General features: G+C 44.9%; 1 protein-coding gene and 1 long non-coding RNA gene across 2 annotated transcripts in view; one reads left to right on the top strand and one right to left on the bottom strand.

Annotated features, from left to right (window-relative positions):
* Positions 1–3,177, bottom strand: part of NFATC2 (nuclear factor of activated T cells 2) — a 102,914-nt gene extending 99,737 nt beyond the window's left edge. Inside the window, exon 1 of the mRNA XM_065414202.1 lies at positions 2,665–3,177. Coding sequence (XP_065270274.1) covers positions 2,665–2,803 — 139 coding nt within the window. The 5' untranslated portion in view covers positions 2,804–3,177. The remainder of the gene's footprint in view (positions 1–2,664) is intronic.
* A 12,702-nt stretch (positions 3,178–15,879) lies between these two features.
* Positions 15,880–18,555, top strand: LOC135887223 (uncharacterized). Its single transcript, XR_010561806.1, has 2 exons — positions 15,880–16,101; positions 18,074–18,555. It is a non-coding gene; the product is annotated as an uncharacterized LOC135887223 (long non-coding RNA).
* Positions 18,556–18,922: the final 367 nt, after the last annotated feature.

Raw genomic sequence — 18,922 nt, 5'->3', positions numbered from 1 at the left:
TTGTAAACATTAGTACATTGAAGGTTACTGATGTACACAAATTGCTTACAGATTCTGAATAGTGTCTTTTCAAAGTCAGGGAATGTTGTCCAGATTACAATGCTAGTATTTTGTTGTGCTCTTTCTTATGCTAATTATTTCCATCTTGGGAACAAACAAAATTAATAGTAATTATGGTTTCTAGCCATTCAAATATGGAGAAAGCAGGCTTTAGAAGGAAGTTACATCTCTCAACAAGTGTACACTGCTCACCATTCGTGTGGTTGAGAAGCTGAACCTTTCTGCACCCTCCTACACACTACGATATCCTGTGGAGTTTCCTACTATAGACTACTCAGCACTAGCCTCTACACTAAAGCGATGAATGAAAAACGAATCTGAAGACTTCACTGAAATATGTTTTTCATTAAAATAATTGCCCTTAACAGTCACTGGTTTACTTTAGCAACTTTGAAATTGTATTAAACCTAAGAGATAATGTGGATTTACGATAAACTTTAGATTATATTAACCATCCTGCTTCTATTACATTGCTTGTGCCTAGGAATGTAGCAATAAAAAGAATCTACTGTGCTAATGGTGCCATACATGATACCTACTTTATCTCCTTCTGCCACACTGCCCCCTATGTACTGAACAATCTTCCAACTCCAGTGTGGCAAGCCATTACATTCTCTTCATTCAAATCCTTCCTAGAAAATTGACTTCTTTTGCAGTGTCCACAAAAAGTGATTCTGTCTCAAAAACTAAATCCTAGTTATTCCCTTCTCTGTGTCCTATCAACTGTTGCTATATAGTTTAGACTGGAAATTTTAGGGGACAGGAACGCTGTGTATTTTATATCACTTAGCTAACAAATAGTAAGAAATCAAGCATGCTTAATTTTGTTAGGCCTGGACAGCTTAACACAGTGGCTCTCAACCTTTCCAAAGTACTGTACCCCTTTCAGGAGTCTGATTTGTCCTGCGTACTCCCAAGTTTCACCTCACTTAAAAACTACTTGCTTACAAAATCAGACATAAAAATATAAAAGTGTCACAGCACACTATGACTGAAAATTTGCTTACTTTCTCATTGCTACCATATCATTATAAAATAAATCAATGGAAATATAAATATTATACTATACACTGAAATGTAAGTACATAGAGCAGTATAAACAAGTCATTGTCTGTATGAAATTTTAGTTTGTACTGACTTCGCTAGTGCTTTTTATGTAGCCTGTTGTAAAACTAGGCAAATATCTAGATGAATTGATGTACCCCCTGGAAGACCTTTGTGTACCCCCAGGGGTATGTGTTGAGAACCACTGGCTTAACATGTAACTTTGGGTGGCGGGGAATGGGAAGGCATATATTCACATATCAACCTTTACAGTAATTCAGTCTTATGTGGGCTTAGCAGGATAAAAAATCCCCCCCCCCCCTTTTCCTGGAAGGACTCAAATTGTAAAGTTTGGAACTAGAAAATTCCTCAAAATTCAGGAATGATCTTGGGTTTTGGTTCAGGCCCATCCAATTTTTTTCTCCTCAAAATTTTAAATCCATATAGTCCTTTAACCCAATCATTTATTATGTCAGGTAGCACACAGGACTCCCGTTTTAAATTCAACTTTCAAAATATCCTCTGCCAAGATGATGCTAGTCACAGGGAGTAAAGTAAGGCATCCTCAACTACAGTCAATTCCATTGCACAAATGTGCACTATTGACACTGATGTGCAAAGTATTTTAGAAAGGGCAGGAGAGTGCCTCCAGTCATTCAAGTCACTAGATGTAGCCAATCTACCTTGCCTTAGCGATTGATTGCTACCGTTTTATAAAGAATCTGAACACTAGAATAATTTTAAAGCAACCGCACATTTCACCTAAAACTAAGTTGTAAAATAATCATTTTGCTCACTATTAGTCACTCCAGTAAAGTATTAAATTAGGCCTCACTCCCGCAAAGATTTATGCACACATTTAACATTACAACTGTGAACAACTCATGCAAGTAAAGTTCAGCAGATGGGTAAGTCTTTGCAGGATGGGAGCCACAGTGAGGAAGTGTGACGGTTTAAAAACAACAAATTCAAACGAGCTGACATAGTTTAAATCATGTTTCTCTCTCTTCTGCATTACCCCGTTTTTTTAAACCAAAATGTAAACGTTATGCAACTTTGAGCAAGAGGCAAACACAAGGCAGTATATTATATGTGTTCACTGGTTGTGTTTTACCATTGTGATTAAATTCATCTGCCTGCTCTCTAGTCATTCATCCCATTACAACCAAAGCAAATGGTTCTAAGGGATATACTCTTGCTATTGCACGATGAATAGCAGGTGAAATGTCTTTATCTTCCTTTCCTTTTGCTAATACAAAGAAGCTCAAAATAGATTGTCCGCAAGGGATATTGTAACCTCACCAGAAACTGTAGCATTTCCCTACCGCCCTCTTAGGGTTAACTGGAGAAAACAACTTGATCTCTCCCGAGAGCGCAGCCAACCCCTCCCCAGAAATACTGTTACTTCTGCCCAAGTTCTAGAAGGACCAGGCAGCAGCTCATCCTGGCACAAAGCCCTACATATTCCAGACACTCTCGGTACTTTGAAGCCATTATTTCACAGATCCAGGGGCACGGGGTTTTAAGCTGTTTTTTTTTTAATGGATAGTCGCCACAAACCTTCTGTACACTTCAAGTAATCATAATCATAATCGAATAATATCGAGAAGTCGAATTCCTCTTGAGGGCTGACGTTTTGATTGGGGTCATGGTCCCCCTGCTGTGAGTCAAACTCCGGATCCTTATGGGTGGAACTCATCTGTGTCGCCTGGCCAAGTCCTGCTTTATTAAGAGGGAGAGGAGATGGGAGCAAAAATGGACACCTCCCTGGCTGAAAAGCTGTAAATTTCACGCCCACCAAAAAACAAGATCCTTCGAAGTATAAGAGGAACCGGGAGTTTAAAAAGAAAAAGAAAAAAAATCTCCCGAGCTCCTGTTATCACCTCTCAGCTCATCCAGCTGCACTTTTAAAGCAAGGTCCGCTCTGGGCTGTATAAATAATCCGGAATGGGATGGTGAGGTGAGGCGTCCCCAGCTGTCTGTGTGATGGGTGAGTGATCCCAGGCTGAGATTCCCCGCTCCTAGCCCCGTCACACAGCGGCTCAGTGACAAGAGTGTGAAATTAACTAGATGAACAGTGGCAACTTCCTGTTCACAGCAGCCACCTGCAGCTAGGAGGCGGGTCCGGCCTGAGGGAGGAGCCCCTCCTGCAACGAGCAGAAGGGGGACGGGGGGAACTGCCCTGTAATTCGCAGGACGATCAACCCGGGGGATGGGGAGGATGAGGGGGCACAAAGAGGGAACTCGGTCGGGAGCAAGAGATGAGAGAACCCTGGGCACTGGGGAGCTGGAGAGAGGGGAGGCCGCATCTGAAAGCGGGGTGGGGGCTACATATTTTGGGGAGTGCAGAGAGGAGCCTATATGTATGTGCATGCGAGCGGGGCTGGGGGGAGGATGAATGTGTTGCGGAGAGAGCCTTTAGCTGCGATGGTGGGGTTTTAGTTCAGGGTGGGAGCCTTTGATAAGGAATTTTGCATGTGCCTGGGTGGGGAGCGTGTAGGAGGGAGAGATGATTTGGCGGGGGGGAGGTGAAGCAAGCGGGCGTGTGCATGGGCAAAAGTGGTTTGGGGAAGGGCTGTAGGAGAGTATGTGAGAGAGGCTGGAAGGAGATGAATCCGTCCAGAGAGACTGGGGATGGGGAATCCCAGACGGGATGGGGAATCCACAGACGGAAGAAAGGAGGAACAGAGGAGGGAAAGAGAGAAGGCCGGGGGGGAGACACACCGGAAAAGAAGAGAAGGAAGGAAAGGGACCGAGTATTTGCACAGTACAGCAAACTAGACATTACAAATATGGTGGAAGAGATAAGGAGAGATGTAGCAGAAGGGGGAAAATAGAGAGGAGGAAATGAAAAGTGAAAGTGAAAAGAACAAACACAAGGGATACAAAATAATGTTTTTAAAGGGCCTTATACTTAATACAGAGCTTAAATGGCAAACAGGAGGTGGTTATTTGTAAAGGGGTGGATAGTACAGACCATAGGGGTATGGCCAGAAATTTGCTGAAAGCAGCAAACTGCCTAGGGCAGCCTTGTTCAGCCAGCCGCGTTCCCCTGGCTATCATTTTTTTCTATGCTGAATAAAATTCTTCCTCTTGGATCCTCCCTCCCCACTCCTGGGATTGTTCATGTGGTTGCACTTGTTTTATGTGCTCTGGAGGGTCTGTTGCATCCCAGCCATCCTCTGCTCTGCCCCCAGCCACTGCTTCATGCAGTTCTTACTCCTTCAATCATTTGTGGATTTTCACTAAGTCCAGTGTACGACAGAGGACAGGTTTTGGATTGGACGTATCCAGCAAACAAGGACTGGCCTCTCTGGACTAGGATACCTTTAGGAAAGAGAAATTTTGTGTCCATCATCAGAAGGCCTCTATTCTGCTCATCCCTTGCTCAGAGGGGGAAAAAATCTTACAAAGCCAACCATCCAACTCCCTTTATGCACTTCCCACTGACCACACTACCAATGCAACCAGCCTCCAGACCCTCTTAATCAGCTTCTCTACCAATCAGCTCCATATTTGCCTCAATTCACAGGACATCCTTCCCGAGCTAGTCCACAAAGCTGCTACCCCCTCCTGTCTCAAAACTCACCTCTGTCGTGATGCCTGGGACATGGCTGTCATTGGGGGTTCTGTATACCTGTACTATATGTTTTATTTCTTAAGCATATGTTGTATTATCTAGGTATCTACAGGACTCTCATTACTATAGCATTTGAGCAACTCACAATCCTTTAATGTGTCCAGTGAGGTAGGGGAAAGTGCTGTTATTCCCACTATACAGATGAAGAAGGAGGCACAAAGAGGCCTTTGTACCCTTCAGCATGTCACTTAGGCACAGGTTTTTAAAGATATTTAGGTGTTGCTGCGCTCAGAGTTGCAGTCTCACTGATTTAGGCACCTAACCCTCATTTTTCAAAAGGGATTTAGGCACTTGGGAGCCTGTATCCCACTATCTTTAAAGATCTGGGCCTAACTGACTTACAGACAGTTACACAAGAAATCAGTGGTGAATTGGTCTCCCAAGTCCTAGATTAGTGCCTTAACCACTGGACCATCCTTCTGCTCACTATTATCATAATGTAGCCAACACTTGCTGGCACTTTACTTGTTTGTTGCTCTCCCTTCCTCTCATTTTCATGTCTCTTAGTTCTGAAAGACAAGATGGGTGACAATATCTTTGGGCCAACTTCTCTTGTTTTATCATTTTTGCTCTTTGGGGCAGATAATGTGCCTTCGTCTGTGTTTGGAAAGCATCTCATATATTGCTGCCTCCACCAGATACAAATAATAAAGGTTTGAAAGCTGATATTGAATATATTACATTTATATATAGCATCTTCATCCACCATTGGAGTGAAGCTACTAATGGGATGGAACGTTGGAGGGGTGTAGCGCTCAATACTTCCTGACATGAAATGAAGACGATAATAAATGCAATAACATTCCTCTTGTGGTTTCAGGTAGGCAAAGAGAATTACCCTCACTGGAATATGACTTGAATAACATGAATCACAGAAAGTGTCATGAAATATTTAAAGCTAGATTTTCAAAAAGGCAGGTGCTATTGTGTACCTAGTTTGCATGTGCTATTACTGTAGTTCAGGGGTGGCCAACCTGTGCCTGAGAAGGAGCCAGAATTTTCAAATGTACATTGCCAAAGAGCCACAGTAATACGTCAGGAGCCCCCCATCAGCTCCCCCTGCTCCTAGCGCCTCCCGCCCACTGGCAGCCCCGCTGATCATCGCCTCCCTCTCCCTCCCGCACCTCCCGATCAGCTGTCTCGTGGCGTGCAGGAGGCTCTGGGGGGAAGGTGGGAGGAGCGAGGGCATGGCAGGCTCAGGGTAGGGGGCAGGAAGGGGTGGAGTGGGGACAGGGCCTGTGGCAGAGCCAGGGGTTGAGCAGTGAGCACCCCCCAGCACATTAGAAAGTTGGTGGCTGTAGCTTCAGCCCCGGAGTCGGTGCCTATACAAGGAGCCGCATATTAACTTCTGAAGAGCCGCATGTGCCTCCGGAGCCACAGGTTGGCCATCCCTGCTGTAGTTGTACACACAACTGTGATATTTACAAAGGCAGATGGTTAGGAATGCCATGAAGTCTAGTGGTATTTTCTCCACAAGTACACACTGCATGATACAATTTAAACAAACGGAGAAGAATCATAGTCTAGTCCTTAATTGACTGAACATTATGCTGACATTGATACTATATTTTAACCCAACAGAGATTAAGAGGGCAATACCACACTTAATTAATGCAAAACGTACATAGTAACACAATAGCTTCCTTGGAGTGAGCAACTTGAGCTTTCTTCTGCACATATTGCCAAAACAGCCAGGAAAGACAATTGACTGGGTTTCCACTTTGTCAGCACGTATGTGCATGTGTGTAAGGAAAACAGACTGAGGCTCACATTTGCCTCCTTTCATGCAGGGGGTCCTGCTTTGAGCAGGGGGTTGGACTAGATGACCTCCTGAGATCCCTTCCAACCCTGATATTCTATGATTCTATGAATATGATGCTTCCTCCTTGCCTGTCTCTTATGTTGCTGCTGGGGCCCCTGAGTCACCTTGAAAAAGATCCAGCGCTGCTTCTGTAGTCAAGCTTGAGACAATTCTTCAAAATCTCTACGGACCGTCTCTCTCTCTCTCTGGGTCTCTGGGTGTGGTTTCATAGAATCTATGTTACTACTGAAGTCAGGGGCCCTGCTGCTGCTGCTGCTGAGAATAGGTACTACAGTTTTAGGGTCTATCCTGTTTCTGAGGTTAGTGGTCTTGGCTAGTGGGATTAGAAAAAGAGGCCACCTCAGAAAGCATTGCTGCCAATGGGTTTGGGCTCTGAAGGCATCCTGAAGCACTTATATCTGCTATTGCTGCCATCTCAAAAGATAGCTGCTGCTGCTGCCTTGGAAAGCCTGAGCTATTCTGAAAAGTTTCCATTTGAAGAAATTTTAAAAAAATGTATGCAATGGCTGTCAAGTGTGTGTTTGAGGAAGCACCAGCCTTCCATCATTGGGACCATTATTTAAATGTAGTTAGAACCTCAAACTGCAATACTTGTGGTCTTAGGTTAGTACTCCGGCGTACCCAAGAAACAGATGTCAATGGTGGTGGTTGACACCACCATTATTAGCCCTTCTGCCCCCCAAAAAGGAAAAAGCATGGATTGAACCACCACAAACAGTGAATTTTACTAATTCTAAATCCCCGCCCCTTTCTAGCTGGCCTATGAATACATTAAAAATTTAAGTGTCAAACTTAGCCTTAATGTTTCTGAGAACAAATCATTTGTCGAGAAATAGAAAATGAAGTTTTTTTTCTTCCAAGAAAACCATGTTGTTTTAAACCTTGGCCACGGACGTTCCATTTAAACATAAACGAAGACACCTGGGTGGGGTCTAGAGGGAGTAATGAGACAAAATCTAACCTGCTGGCCACCTTGGGCAGTAGACAGTGCTCCACACACCATCCAGGTCCCCCATCCATTGAGATGAAGAACTGGTATACTGTACTGGCAACAGGAGGTAAGAAGCAGACCCCAATGGCTGTGGAGGAGGAGTCACCTTTCCCCAAAGCTGGAAGGCTTATAGCTGCCACATCCAAGAGGCAGCGGAGGTACCTGACAGGATGTCCCAGGAGATGTATTGCCTGTCTGGCACCTGCATCTGATGGCATGCTGTTCCAGGAAGGGGGGCTAGTGGGAAGAGATGGGGTCTACTTGGCCAAGAAGGGGAAGAGCATCTTCATGCACCAATTTGCCAACCGAGTGAAGAGGGCTTTAAACTAGGTTCAAAGTGGGCAGGTGATGAAAGCCCACAGGTAAGCATTAAAAAATGTGACCATAACAGAGGGCTAGATGTTGGGGGGTGGAGGAGGGGTGGGACATGGAAAATTACAGTAGGGTCTTAGAAGCAACAAGAGGAAAATCAGTGGGGGAATCTGCTCAATATTCTAGATGTCTGTACACAAATGCATGAGTATGGGGAAGAACTGGAGGTATTAATACATAAGCTAAATCATGGCTTAACTGGCATCACAGACTCTTGGTGGGATAAATCTCATAACTGGAGTATTGGAGTAGAGGGGTACATCTTATTCATGAAGGGCAGGCAGGGAAAAAAGGGAGGAAGTGTTGCATTATACATCAAGAATATATACATTTGTTCTGAGGCAGGGCCTGGTGAAATTCATTCTAGGATACTTAAAGACCTAGCTGCAGCAATCTTAGAATGGTTAGCAATTATCTTAGAGAACTCATGGAGGAATGGTGAGTTCTCAGAGGACAGGAGAAGGGCAACCATAGTACCTATCTTTAAAAAAGGGGAACAAAGAGGACCCAGCCTAACCTCAATACCTGGAAAGATACCCAACAAATTATTAAACATATGCAGGATAAAACTACCATACTTGGTAGCCTGTGGAATCTTCAGCTGAATATACATACTCCAAGACAGCATCTAGCAGCCCTTGAATAACTTTAAACCAGCCTCTTCTTCTAATACAATGTGACAAATACTTCCCAATATTCATTTTCTACCTAAAGCTGCAATGATTTATGAAGGCAAAGACCAAACTATAGAACACAATGTCCAAACACCATAAATGGATTAGTTTGCTGTGGTGGATCTCAACCTTTTCCATATCAGGACCACCTCGTCGATATGAGGATCTTCCACTACCTTAGTTGGGACTCAATCTCATTTACCAGCATTGGAAGAGCAGGGTGATCATGATCCCTGGCACCTGATCATGATCCCACTGGGGTTCATAACTCTCAGACTGAGAACCCGTGACTTAGAGTTGCCTCATATTTTTGTGAAAGCTATTTTCATGAGCCAGAGAGGTGCATCAAGATCTTAAAGCAGGATCTGTCCTTTCAGCGTTAATAGAAATTTCAGCTATTTATGCCTATAGAAACCTCTACATGGAGGAAATACTGGAAATACATTGTGATGCATACTGCCATTTTGGGGAACTGGTGAATTTTCCACATAGCTCAATCAATGCTTGACTTTGGAAGGGCTTTACTCTAATAAACTTGAAACAGTATTTGGTACTCAACTACCTGTGTACAACAGGACCAGGAGTCCAGAAATAAAGGGAAGAAACAGCAGTAAAAACAGATTTTCTAATGTCATACAAACTGATATTAAAATGATAATGAAAATATTTTTCAATTTGAAATCCTTATGCAGATCTAAGTTTATTATTCACTGTGGCATCGTGTTCAATTTTCACCTCATATCTAGGCTTGGAAGGATTAGGGTTTTTTTAAATCAGTAAATGTCAGCAAACATCAATTTCACCATACACACAAACTGATGAAAAATATTGATAATTGATAATAATCAAAATGTTCCGGTACGCAAAATAAGAAAAATGCTACCTGAGAACTTATAAGAGTTTGATTTAAGAATGTTTACTTTGTATATTTTGACATGTGATGTTGACAAATTGTATTTTAACAGTTATAAAGCTTTAACTTTCTGAATCTCAGCATCTACTATCTGTGATGCTAGACCAGGTGCCAGCTTGTGCCAACATCCCCATGTCTCAAGAGAACACTGACAAATACACACCTGGCATCAGTTTGGCTCATCTCTGTGTTAGTATTGTTAAAATAGGTATTAGAATTATAAGAATGTGTTTAGGGTTTAGACATTAGACTTTATTGACTGCTTGTGAGTTGCTGCCTACATTAATCTCACTCATAACATCTGTATCCCATACTATAAGGTAATATTTGAGCAGTTGTATTGGGAGTCTCTCTGACTGTGTAAATCACCAGACACGAGAGAGATATTAACTAGTGTGAAGTGCTGATCTCCAATAGGAGGTGTTACTCCCTTCCCAAAAAGAAAGGTCCATTGATACCAGATGGACAATTGTGGAATGTTGCAACTGGAATTTTCCTATGTGCCATTGATAAATGGACACAATAATTTTGGTGTTATTCTGCTTCCTCCCCGTGAAGATGACTCATGCAAGGGACTTGTCCCATCAGCTGAGCTTTGCAACTGAAAGCTTGTGGGATGAAGAGAATAAAAACCCCTAACAAGAAGGAATTGATTATCTCTATACTGCTTGGACTCTGGGGAGCAAGGTGTGCCTAAGCATAAGCAAGAGATCCCCAGCTGCTCAGCCTGGATTAGCCCTCAAGGACATATAGTGATTGCTGATTATAGAAGCTGCTATTATCTTTTGAAATGTAAGATTGTAACACATTTGTGCACCTATGTAAATAACTCTCATTTCCTTTTCTTAGTTAAATTATTTGAGAGCTTAATATAGGATTGGCTACAAATGTTGTCTTTGGAGTGAGATTTGGGGAGGGATAGCTCAGTGGTTTGAGCATTGGCCTGCTAAACCCAGGGTTGTGAGTTCAATCCTTGAGGGGGCCACTTAGGGATCTGGGGCAAAATACGTACTTGGTCCTGCTAGTGAAGGCAGGGGGCTGGACTCGATGACCTTTCAAGGTCCCTTCCAGTTCTAGGAGGTAGGATATCTCCATTAATTAATTTATTTATTATCTAAAGTGCAATTGACACGTGGTAAGTGACTGGTCCTTTGGGACTGGGAGTAACCTGAATATTGCTGTGATTCTTGGTGTAAGGGACCAGCTATCACAAAGGCATGCTTACCTGGATGGTGACATAACTCAGAGTACCCAAGGGGACTGTCTATGACCCTGTGTTCAGATTGTTATAGTGCTTGAGGAGTTTACACTTGACAATTGGTTGGTGAAATCTAAGTATAGACCTCACAACCAATTTTGGGTTTGTGCCCTTATTCCTAACAGTCTGTCCTGAGGTTGGTTCTCATGCTCTTGAGTCACTGCAGGCAGCGTTATGTGGTCATTAAATAATTATTGTCTGTGTGACACTATACCTCAGGGGAGCACCCCATAACCTCCATATTAATCATTTGTATATAATTGTGATATTTCATATAAAGCATGCCATGTGGGGTATCGTTGGAAAGGTTATGATCCACTGAAACCCACTATTGCATCTAAATATGTATTTCATTAATGCATATGAAGTTATGAGAATTTTGTTGTATGATTGTCAATATACAATAAAATATGCTGTGGGTTTGGGAAGTGCCCAGATACTAACTCCCCAAAGACAATAACCAGGGGGATAACCAATGCCTGGGCGGGTGTTAAACAACCATCAACAGCCATTGTCCAGCAAGGAAGTTACAATTCAATGACTCACTTCCAGAAGGCTACACCAGGGGAATCACTCAACCTTGCCTGGTGACTCAGCAATGCCCACCAGACTTGCCTGGACTTGTATTCTCCAGCACATGGACTAAGGGTATAAAACAGAACACAGTGGTCACATGCTTGGCCTTTTCTCCTCCGCTCACCTAGGCTGCAAGCAACAAGGACGCTGAGAAGACTGATGATTTCTACAGAGGAGACTGGCTTGGGTTTAAGAGACAAACCTGTATATTAAGGACTGTAAGATCCAATGGGGTGAGAACACTGCTTAATCTAAATCTGTCTAGTGTGATAAGAGTTACGGTTGAGACTGTGTGCTTATATTTTCTTTTCTTTTGGTAACCATTTTGACTTTTTGCTTATCACTTACAATCTATCTTTTGTAATCAATAAACTCGTTTTACTATTTATCTTTACCAGTGAGTTTGCTTGAAGTGCTTGGTAAATCTGCTCGGGTTCACAAAGACTGGTATCAGACATGCCAAACCCGTGGAAAAAATGCAGAAATTGGACTTGGTTTTGGCTTAATTGGCTTGTGAGTTGCTTGTTGGCTAGTTTTTGGCTTGTAGCTTGTTGCTTGGTTGGCTTGTAGCTTGTTGCTTTTTTTTTTTTTTTTATCAGCTCCCGGCAAGCAGGAGCAAATGGGGGAGAGAATCAGGGGTGCACAGCAGGCCCGCCACAGTCCCAGACTGCACACCGGAGGGATCTAGTCACATAGAGTGTTGGCCTTCTTAGGGACCGGCTTGTTTTGGCCTTATTTTGAAATAGGATTAGCTTGATTTTTGGCTTATTGTGAAAGTCGGGGTGCTTATTTACCACGTGAAAGTTGGCAATTGTGGCTAGTGTATGTCCACTTTCCATTGATGAAACTTGCATTGCTCAAGAAGGGGTCTTAAACAGTGCAAGATGGTATATTCCTGAGGTACAAGGCTGGGAGCTGGGGGGATATGGCTGGTGCCTTTCTCTGTGTGATTCATGGTTGGCTCTGGGAGCATTCATGCAATCTAGCTGGGCATGGGGTTCCACATGCTGTTGCACTGAGTGATAACAGTGCCTAGAGGGGTTTGCTGCTTGTCACTAGCAGCAAAGCATTGTGAGAGACAGCCCAGGCTGGAGAGTTAAGGGGGCACACTGGTCCCAGAGTCCCAGGCTGCACCCCAAGGATCCCGTCCCACTCTGACCCCCCTAGTGTTTGACCTGCACCATAATTTCCCCAAACCATGACAATTTAAATTGATAAAAATAAAAAGCTTAAAAATAAACTCTGATATTAACCATCAAAATTATTTAAAAAATAAAAATTGAATTCTGCCAGGCCTACTCAGTGTTAGGCCAGAACTTTACACACTATCATGGGTTGTATGAAAGCATGTGTCTTCACAGAAAAATGCAACTGATCAAAACATATACCAAGCTCGAGCAAATTTTAGACAATTTTCTGAAAGAGGTTTTGACTATATTATTTTTTATGTAGGACAGGTTAGCTTTAGTTTATATTTATTGGAGGAGGAAAAAAAATACTGGACCAGCAATATACATATGAACCTTTTTCTTTAAAAAAAACAAACAAACAAAATTAAAGGTAGAGAAGGACCATATAAAAGATACGGCACTTACATATCAAAGTTAAAAATGGAGGAAATACTATTAATCTTAAAACAAAAACAAAAACAAAACAAAACTGGTAGTTCCAGTGGTGTCTGTGGCATGCATAAGGAGCCTAAAAGTTACAAGTGGATTTTATCCAAGCTCTTAAAAGTGAGCTCATTGGGTCCTGACTCCAAATGACTAGTTTGGGGTTTGTTTGTTTTTCAGTAAAGTAAAGAAAAGGGGGAAAGAATGTTATTCCTAGTATGTTCTTTTAAAACAAGCACAAGCATTCATTTTTGGGGTCAGCTTGAGTCAGATATTACCCCCCAATTTCAGACTCAAAGTGGTTTGGCAAGAAAAGTCAATGGAAAAATTGCTCATAACGTCCGTGTTCCCATTAAATTCTACAGTCTGCTCTGCAAACCAATGGAATGTACATATAGTAAAAAAAAAAAACCCAATAGTGAAAAAGAAGCTCTAAGACATTATTATCCCTGGCCTATCCCAAGAGTGAAGCTTATAAAAAGAACCTTCTGGTTATGGCAGCTTCACGTCCACATCTGTGAATGGGATTTCTTTGCTATAGGAAAGACTTTGAAAATGAATGACTATTTGAGGACATTCAGCTCCAGGTCAGTCTCCTGGCAGCCCTTCTCCTCAGGGCATAACCACAGAAAGAAGGGTGAATCCCATTTCAAACTACCAACCAGTGCTTTGTAAGGATGTTTTTTGGGGAAGTTTGGAATGATCACTGGCTTGAATTCAGCCCAGTGACTGAAAGTCCTTAACATTTTATGGTTGTTTGGCCCTGTCTGTGAAATAGGCTTGGTGATCTCTGACCAACCCCTACTGGACTGATGGCTACTCATGAAAAACCACTACCATGATTGGCATCCTTGTTGCCATTCACAACACCAGCCAAGCATGGATCAAAAGAGCAAGGATGCTGAAGTAGCTTCTCACCCATAGAGCTGGTTCAAGAATGAGGTAAAACTTTCATTGCCCATGCTGTACCTGCTCTGTGAACAAACAGGGGGCTGCACCCAGACCTAGCTTTTACAAACCCTTATTTTGTGGCATTATGGTAACATGATAGAAAGACGTATACACCACAAATTCCTTATACTTTGCACCATGTTATTACCAACAAATTTATTTGGGCATAAGTTTTCGTGGGCTAAAACCCACTTCATCAGATGCATCTAAGGTGCCACAAGGACTCCTCGTTGTTTTTGCTGATACAGGCTAACACGGCTACCCCTCTGAAACATGTTATTACTGTGGCTTAGTGCTGCTCTTCTCCCTTTGGGCTACTACTCTATGGAGTTGATGGAGAGCAGAATTATGACATCAGGGATGAATCAACCAAACAGCAGCCTCCCGTCTTCTCTCCTCCCACCTACTCCTGCCCCAGTACTGGGAGTGGCTTCAGTGAGAGTTTTGTCTGCATGAGGAGTGCAGGGGTTGGCCTCAAGATTTATCCCTCCTTGAGCAGCTGAGGGTAAAAAGTGTAAATACACTATATTGCTGCTTTGTTTACTGAGTTTCCCATGTTTAATCTGAAAACCCCAAGTTTTTATTTCCCCTCAGTGGGTTGCTGGCTTTCCATGGACAACATCCAGCTCAAAGCTGAGGGGAAGAGAGAAGAGAATTTCCTCTGGGATTTTTGACAGCCTTGAGAAATTACAAGAGATGCATACAAATACAAGGCAAGTTGCTAGCAGCCATCCAAGTGCTTCATATGGCTGTTAGATACGTGGGCACAGGAGCTGATTTCACAAAGCAGGTGGCAATGTGACCGGCCAACAGACAAAGGAGCAAGAAGAAACCTTCCATTTGCCCCTGTTATTTTATATTTACAGCATATTAGCATGTTGGGGGTGAAAAGGCTAGGAAAGCAAATGGAGAAAAGGAGAGGGGGAAGATACATTTGGGGGTGAAGTAAGGGCAATAGGACTGCATAGGAGAAGGGGAAGGGCCCTGTAGGTACTTATGGCTGGAGAAAGTGTGGGTTATGGGTACAGTCGGAAAGGGGGCGGTAAGGGCCTGCTCCAAAGCCCAGTGAAGTCAATAGGAGTCTTTGCACTGACTCCAATGAATTTTGGCTCAGGGCCCTAGGGTGTATGTGTTAACGAGTGTGTTTTAGCAGGTGTCTGCTGGGCCATCACATCTGCTGAAGGAAAACAAAACAAAAAACAGGCACCACCAATAAGCCTCCAAAGAAAGCCCTTTGATGCCGTGCCCCCAGCTGGCACCGCTTCTGCTGGCGTTCCCATACCAGTCCTTCGAGTTGGCCGTACGTCCTGCTCTCAGGCTGGGAACAGATGAAAGCATAATAGTGATCATGTAAAAAAATACATCGGCATCAGAGCATCTAAGCGGCCCCATGTTTGCCTTTGAGAAGGGGGACCAGAGCTGTTTGCTGGCCTCCATCTGGCATCCGAAGAAGTGGGTTGTAGCCCACGAAAGCTTATGCTCAAATAAATGTGTTAGTCTCTAAGGTGCCACAAGTACGCCTGTTCTTTTTGTGGATACAGACTAACAGGGCTGCTACTCTGAAACCTGTCATCTAGCAGGTCTACTTCTCGCGCTTCAACCCCTCCCCGCCTTTGAAAGGCAGCGGGGGAGGGGCTCCCCCTCTGCTGTGACTTCAGAGCCGCGCTCCGAGCTCAGGCTCCCCGGCCCTGCACCTCGCCGCCGCACGCGCTGAGCAAGCGTCGCTCCCCGGCCGCTGGGGCAGGCACACCCCTCGCCCCGCCGCCAGCGCCTCTCCGGGAGGAGGAGCGAGGCGGCTCCGAAGGACTGATCCGCACCGTCCCAGAAGGGCGGGACTTGCGAGTGGATCTAGTCAATGGCAAAGAGCCCCCCTCCCCCTCCCCCAAGGAGCTCGTTTCGTCACCAGCACCCGGGGCCATCTAAACCGAGCCACTAACTCCGCGCTCGAGCCCGATTCCTGCCCCCTGGGCGCAGGTTTCAGCGGTGGGCGCCCACGCTCGGCTTTCCTCCGGAGACTCGCCCTCGGCCCGTGTGTGCTGGCGGCTGCTTTGCAAAGCCGAGCGCAGAAAGGAGTCACCCAAATACAACCGTGTCCGCTGTTCGGCCTCTGCCCAGCGCTAGAGATTTTGCAGCAAGCGGGCCACGGCTTGAGAGGGGGGTTGAGGCACTTCCACAGCAGGAAACTGGGTAAATGGCGCGACGTTCAGACTAGATAAACCACCTGGCGCTAGTTTCTATTGAGCAGCTAGTTCCTTGGCCCGCACGAATGCGGTTATCGCGACAAGTCACGATCGGGCCCAGAGTCTCTGGGAAACGAACATGCTTCATTTCCAGATCTGGGTCCTTCCTTGTGCGAGGCAGCAGATAACTTTCCGAGACCGAGCCCTTCACAGAGGGTCTGCTCCTCTCCGCTGGTTGTCTGCCAACACTTTGCAGCTTCAGCGGCTACCGCTCCGCATGCAAGGGTTGCTAGTCTAATCCGGATTACATTACTCACACCGATACCACACCCACCTTCGCTCTCCCATACACACGTACACAGGAGAATCACCATGGAGACTAGCCCTTGTAACAGCCTCTGCCCGAGCTTTGTATTGAATCAGGTGGCTAGTACTTGCAAAAAGAAGGGATGATCTTTTCTAGAGAGCTCTGTGTCTTCTAAACAGCTGCTAAAGCCACGCCAGCGTCTGTGCCTATCGACCCGTCCCCGCCCCCTCGCCTATATCCCGCACGGATAATGACAGCCTAGCCCTGCGGTTCCCCTTGGGACGCGGATTCAACCCTTCTGCCGTCTACACAGCCACGGCCAGGCGGTCACACGCCTCCGAGCCCCAGCGGAGCTTGGCACGTTCAAAACCTCCGGGCTATTTTGTGAAGCGAGGGAATAATCTCAGCTGGGCTCAGTGAAATTGCAATTTCTTCTCCCACAGCCCGGCCACGCCGAGCGCAAACCCCATCTTCAGCCCAGATTTATGACACCAAGCAGACTCCTCCCCCACGCGGCTCACTTAACCCTTCCTGCGCTCCCCCGGGGAACCCTCCCCCGCGCCGCTTTCCCGTGCTCCGAGGTGGGCTTGTGGTTTTTAAAGCTACCCTGCGGGAGCACGCGCCGCTCATTAGCAAAAAGGTCCCAGGGACCTGGCAGTTCAGAGGCGATCACAACTCCCAATCGCCTAGAGTCTGCTCCTGCACCAACGGGACATAAGCGGAGCCAAGTGCGTTCAATCAGCTTTAAGGTACATTCTAGGTTGGGCATACACGATACTTAAACCTAATGATAACACGGTGCGCATCACCCTGGAAACCGAGAGGAGGAATATAGAAAAATGAAGGGGAAAGGAAATCCAAATGAACGATAACCTGTCCGCTTGGTCATTGGCTATTAAAGCAACATCAAACATGAGCCAGCCCAAGTACTATTTTGTTTCTTTCAAAAATTGCACGTAACCCATGGAACCCCCAGCCTGTCAGAGGTAAAGTAAGGGTTAATCACGCAAGGGGTTAGTAAGCAAGACTCCTGATGATGAAAGTCCCTCTGGCTGAGTTTGAAAGGAGATTTGTTCAGATAAATGTTGATCGCCCGTCCGGAGCGCTTCAAACCAAGCCTGAAAGTTTCTGTACCTTCCCCAGGCGAGGTTCTAGCAGTGGAAAACTTCCTACCTAGAGATCCTTCTTGAAGCAGAAACACACAAACACTGAACATTGCAGCTAGCCCTTAGGAAAGATCTACAAAGAAATATTTGAAGGAATATAGAGAGAGCGCGCGAGAGAGCATAGAATTGGGAGGACTCTACCTTGATCCATAGACCTCATGATGTGGTGGTAATGTACCAGCCTGCAGGCAGCTTCTCTCTGCATTAGGATTTTTTTTTAATTACTCAGTGGCAGTGGGGAAAAAAAAATCTTCTTTAACCATATTCAACCCAGGCTGCCCGAAGAGAGGCACCCCCCGTTGCTCGCCTCCCCTTGGTGGCTTTGGGGGTGCAAAGAGGGATCCGAACCGGGCTGAGTGTGTTCCTGAAGTGAAGTCAGTTCTCTGCTCTGAGATGTGGGTTACTAGAGAGGGAAAGGCCACTTCCTTCCCTGCTCCGAGTGTTTATAGTCTTTGAATGCTGTAAAATAACGGGATTCCCTCACTGTTTCCTCCTGTTTATCCCAGTGCCATGGAAACCCCTGGATCGCCTCCATCTCCCAAACTGAGGGCTTTCCTGCAAACTTCACACTCAGGAATCCATGACGTCTCCCAGCTCCGGGCCAAGGCAGCTCTGTGGCTTTTCTCAGTCTGCAGCACAAGCACTTAATTGTTGAGCCGAAAGTTACCGAGCGCGAGAGAAATATGGATGATGTTACAAATCCCAGTGTGTGTGTTTTTAAACAAAACTTGCAGGCACTGCAAAAGCTTTCAAAGCAACGGGGCTTCTGTGCAGCTTTCTCTCGTCCCAGCAGAGAAGCTGAAGCTGCTGCTTTTTTACCTTTGCATAAAAACATTCAGAAAACTCAAATCCCCGTCTCTGATTTAAAGTCCTTGAAATGTGCCAGCGCCCTAATAATATCCATCTTGTTATTGGCACAGGCTTTAGCTCCTCATTGGCACTGACTCGATCCTTCAGTCAATAAATATGGCTAGTGTCATTTCACAAATCTCTCTCTGTCTCTATTTTTAGATCTGTGTGTGTGTGTGTTTGTGTGGGTGGGTGGGCGGGGGAGGGGGAGGGGGGAGCAGTCCCATGGATTTCCATTGATACACGTGGATCTTAGCAAGAATGAAATAGCCAAGGAAGCTTCTGAAACCAAGACAACCCCTGTGTGTTTACACGGACTATGTATAAACAGGAAAATAAAGTCAAAGAAAACAGGAAAATAAAGCCCAAGATGTCATGACCTTGGTGGTGGCTTACAATGTATAGTTTTCACTGTTGGGTTAACAGGCTTCCCTTGGTTCTTTAATGGGAATTAGAGCCTACTCTCAGATGGGAATTTTTTTCCATAAGAGATCAAGAGTTCAGAA

Source organism: Emys orbicularis, chromosome 12 (assembly GCF_028017835.1).
Source record: "Emys orbicularis isolate rEmyOrb1 chromosome 12, rEmyOrb1.hap1, whole genome shotgun sequence".
NCBI classification, from domain to species: domain Eukaryota; kingdom Metazoa; phylum Chordata; order Testudines; family Emydidae; genus Emys; species Emys orbicularis.
Note: the sequence above shows the minus strand (reverse complement) of the source record. Positions and strands in the feature narration are given on the sequence as shown.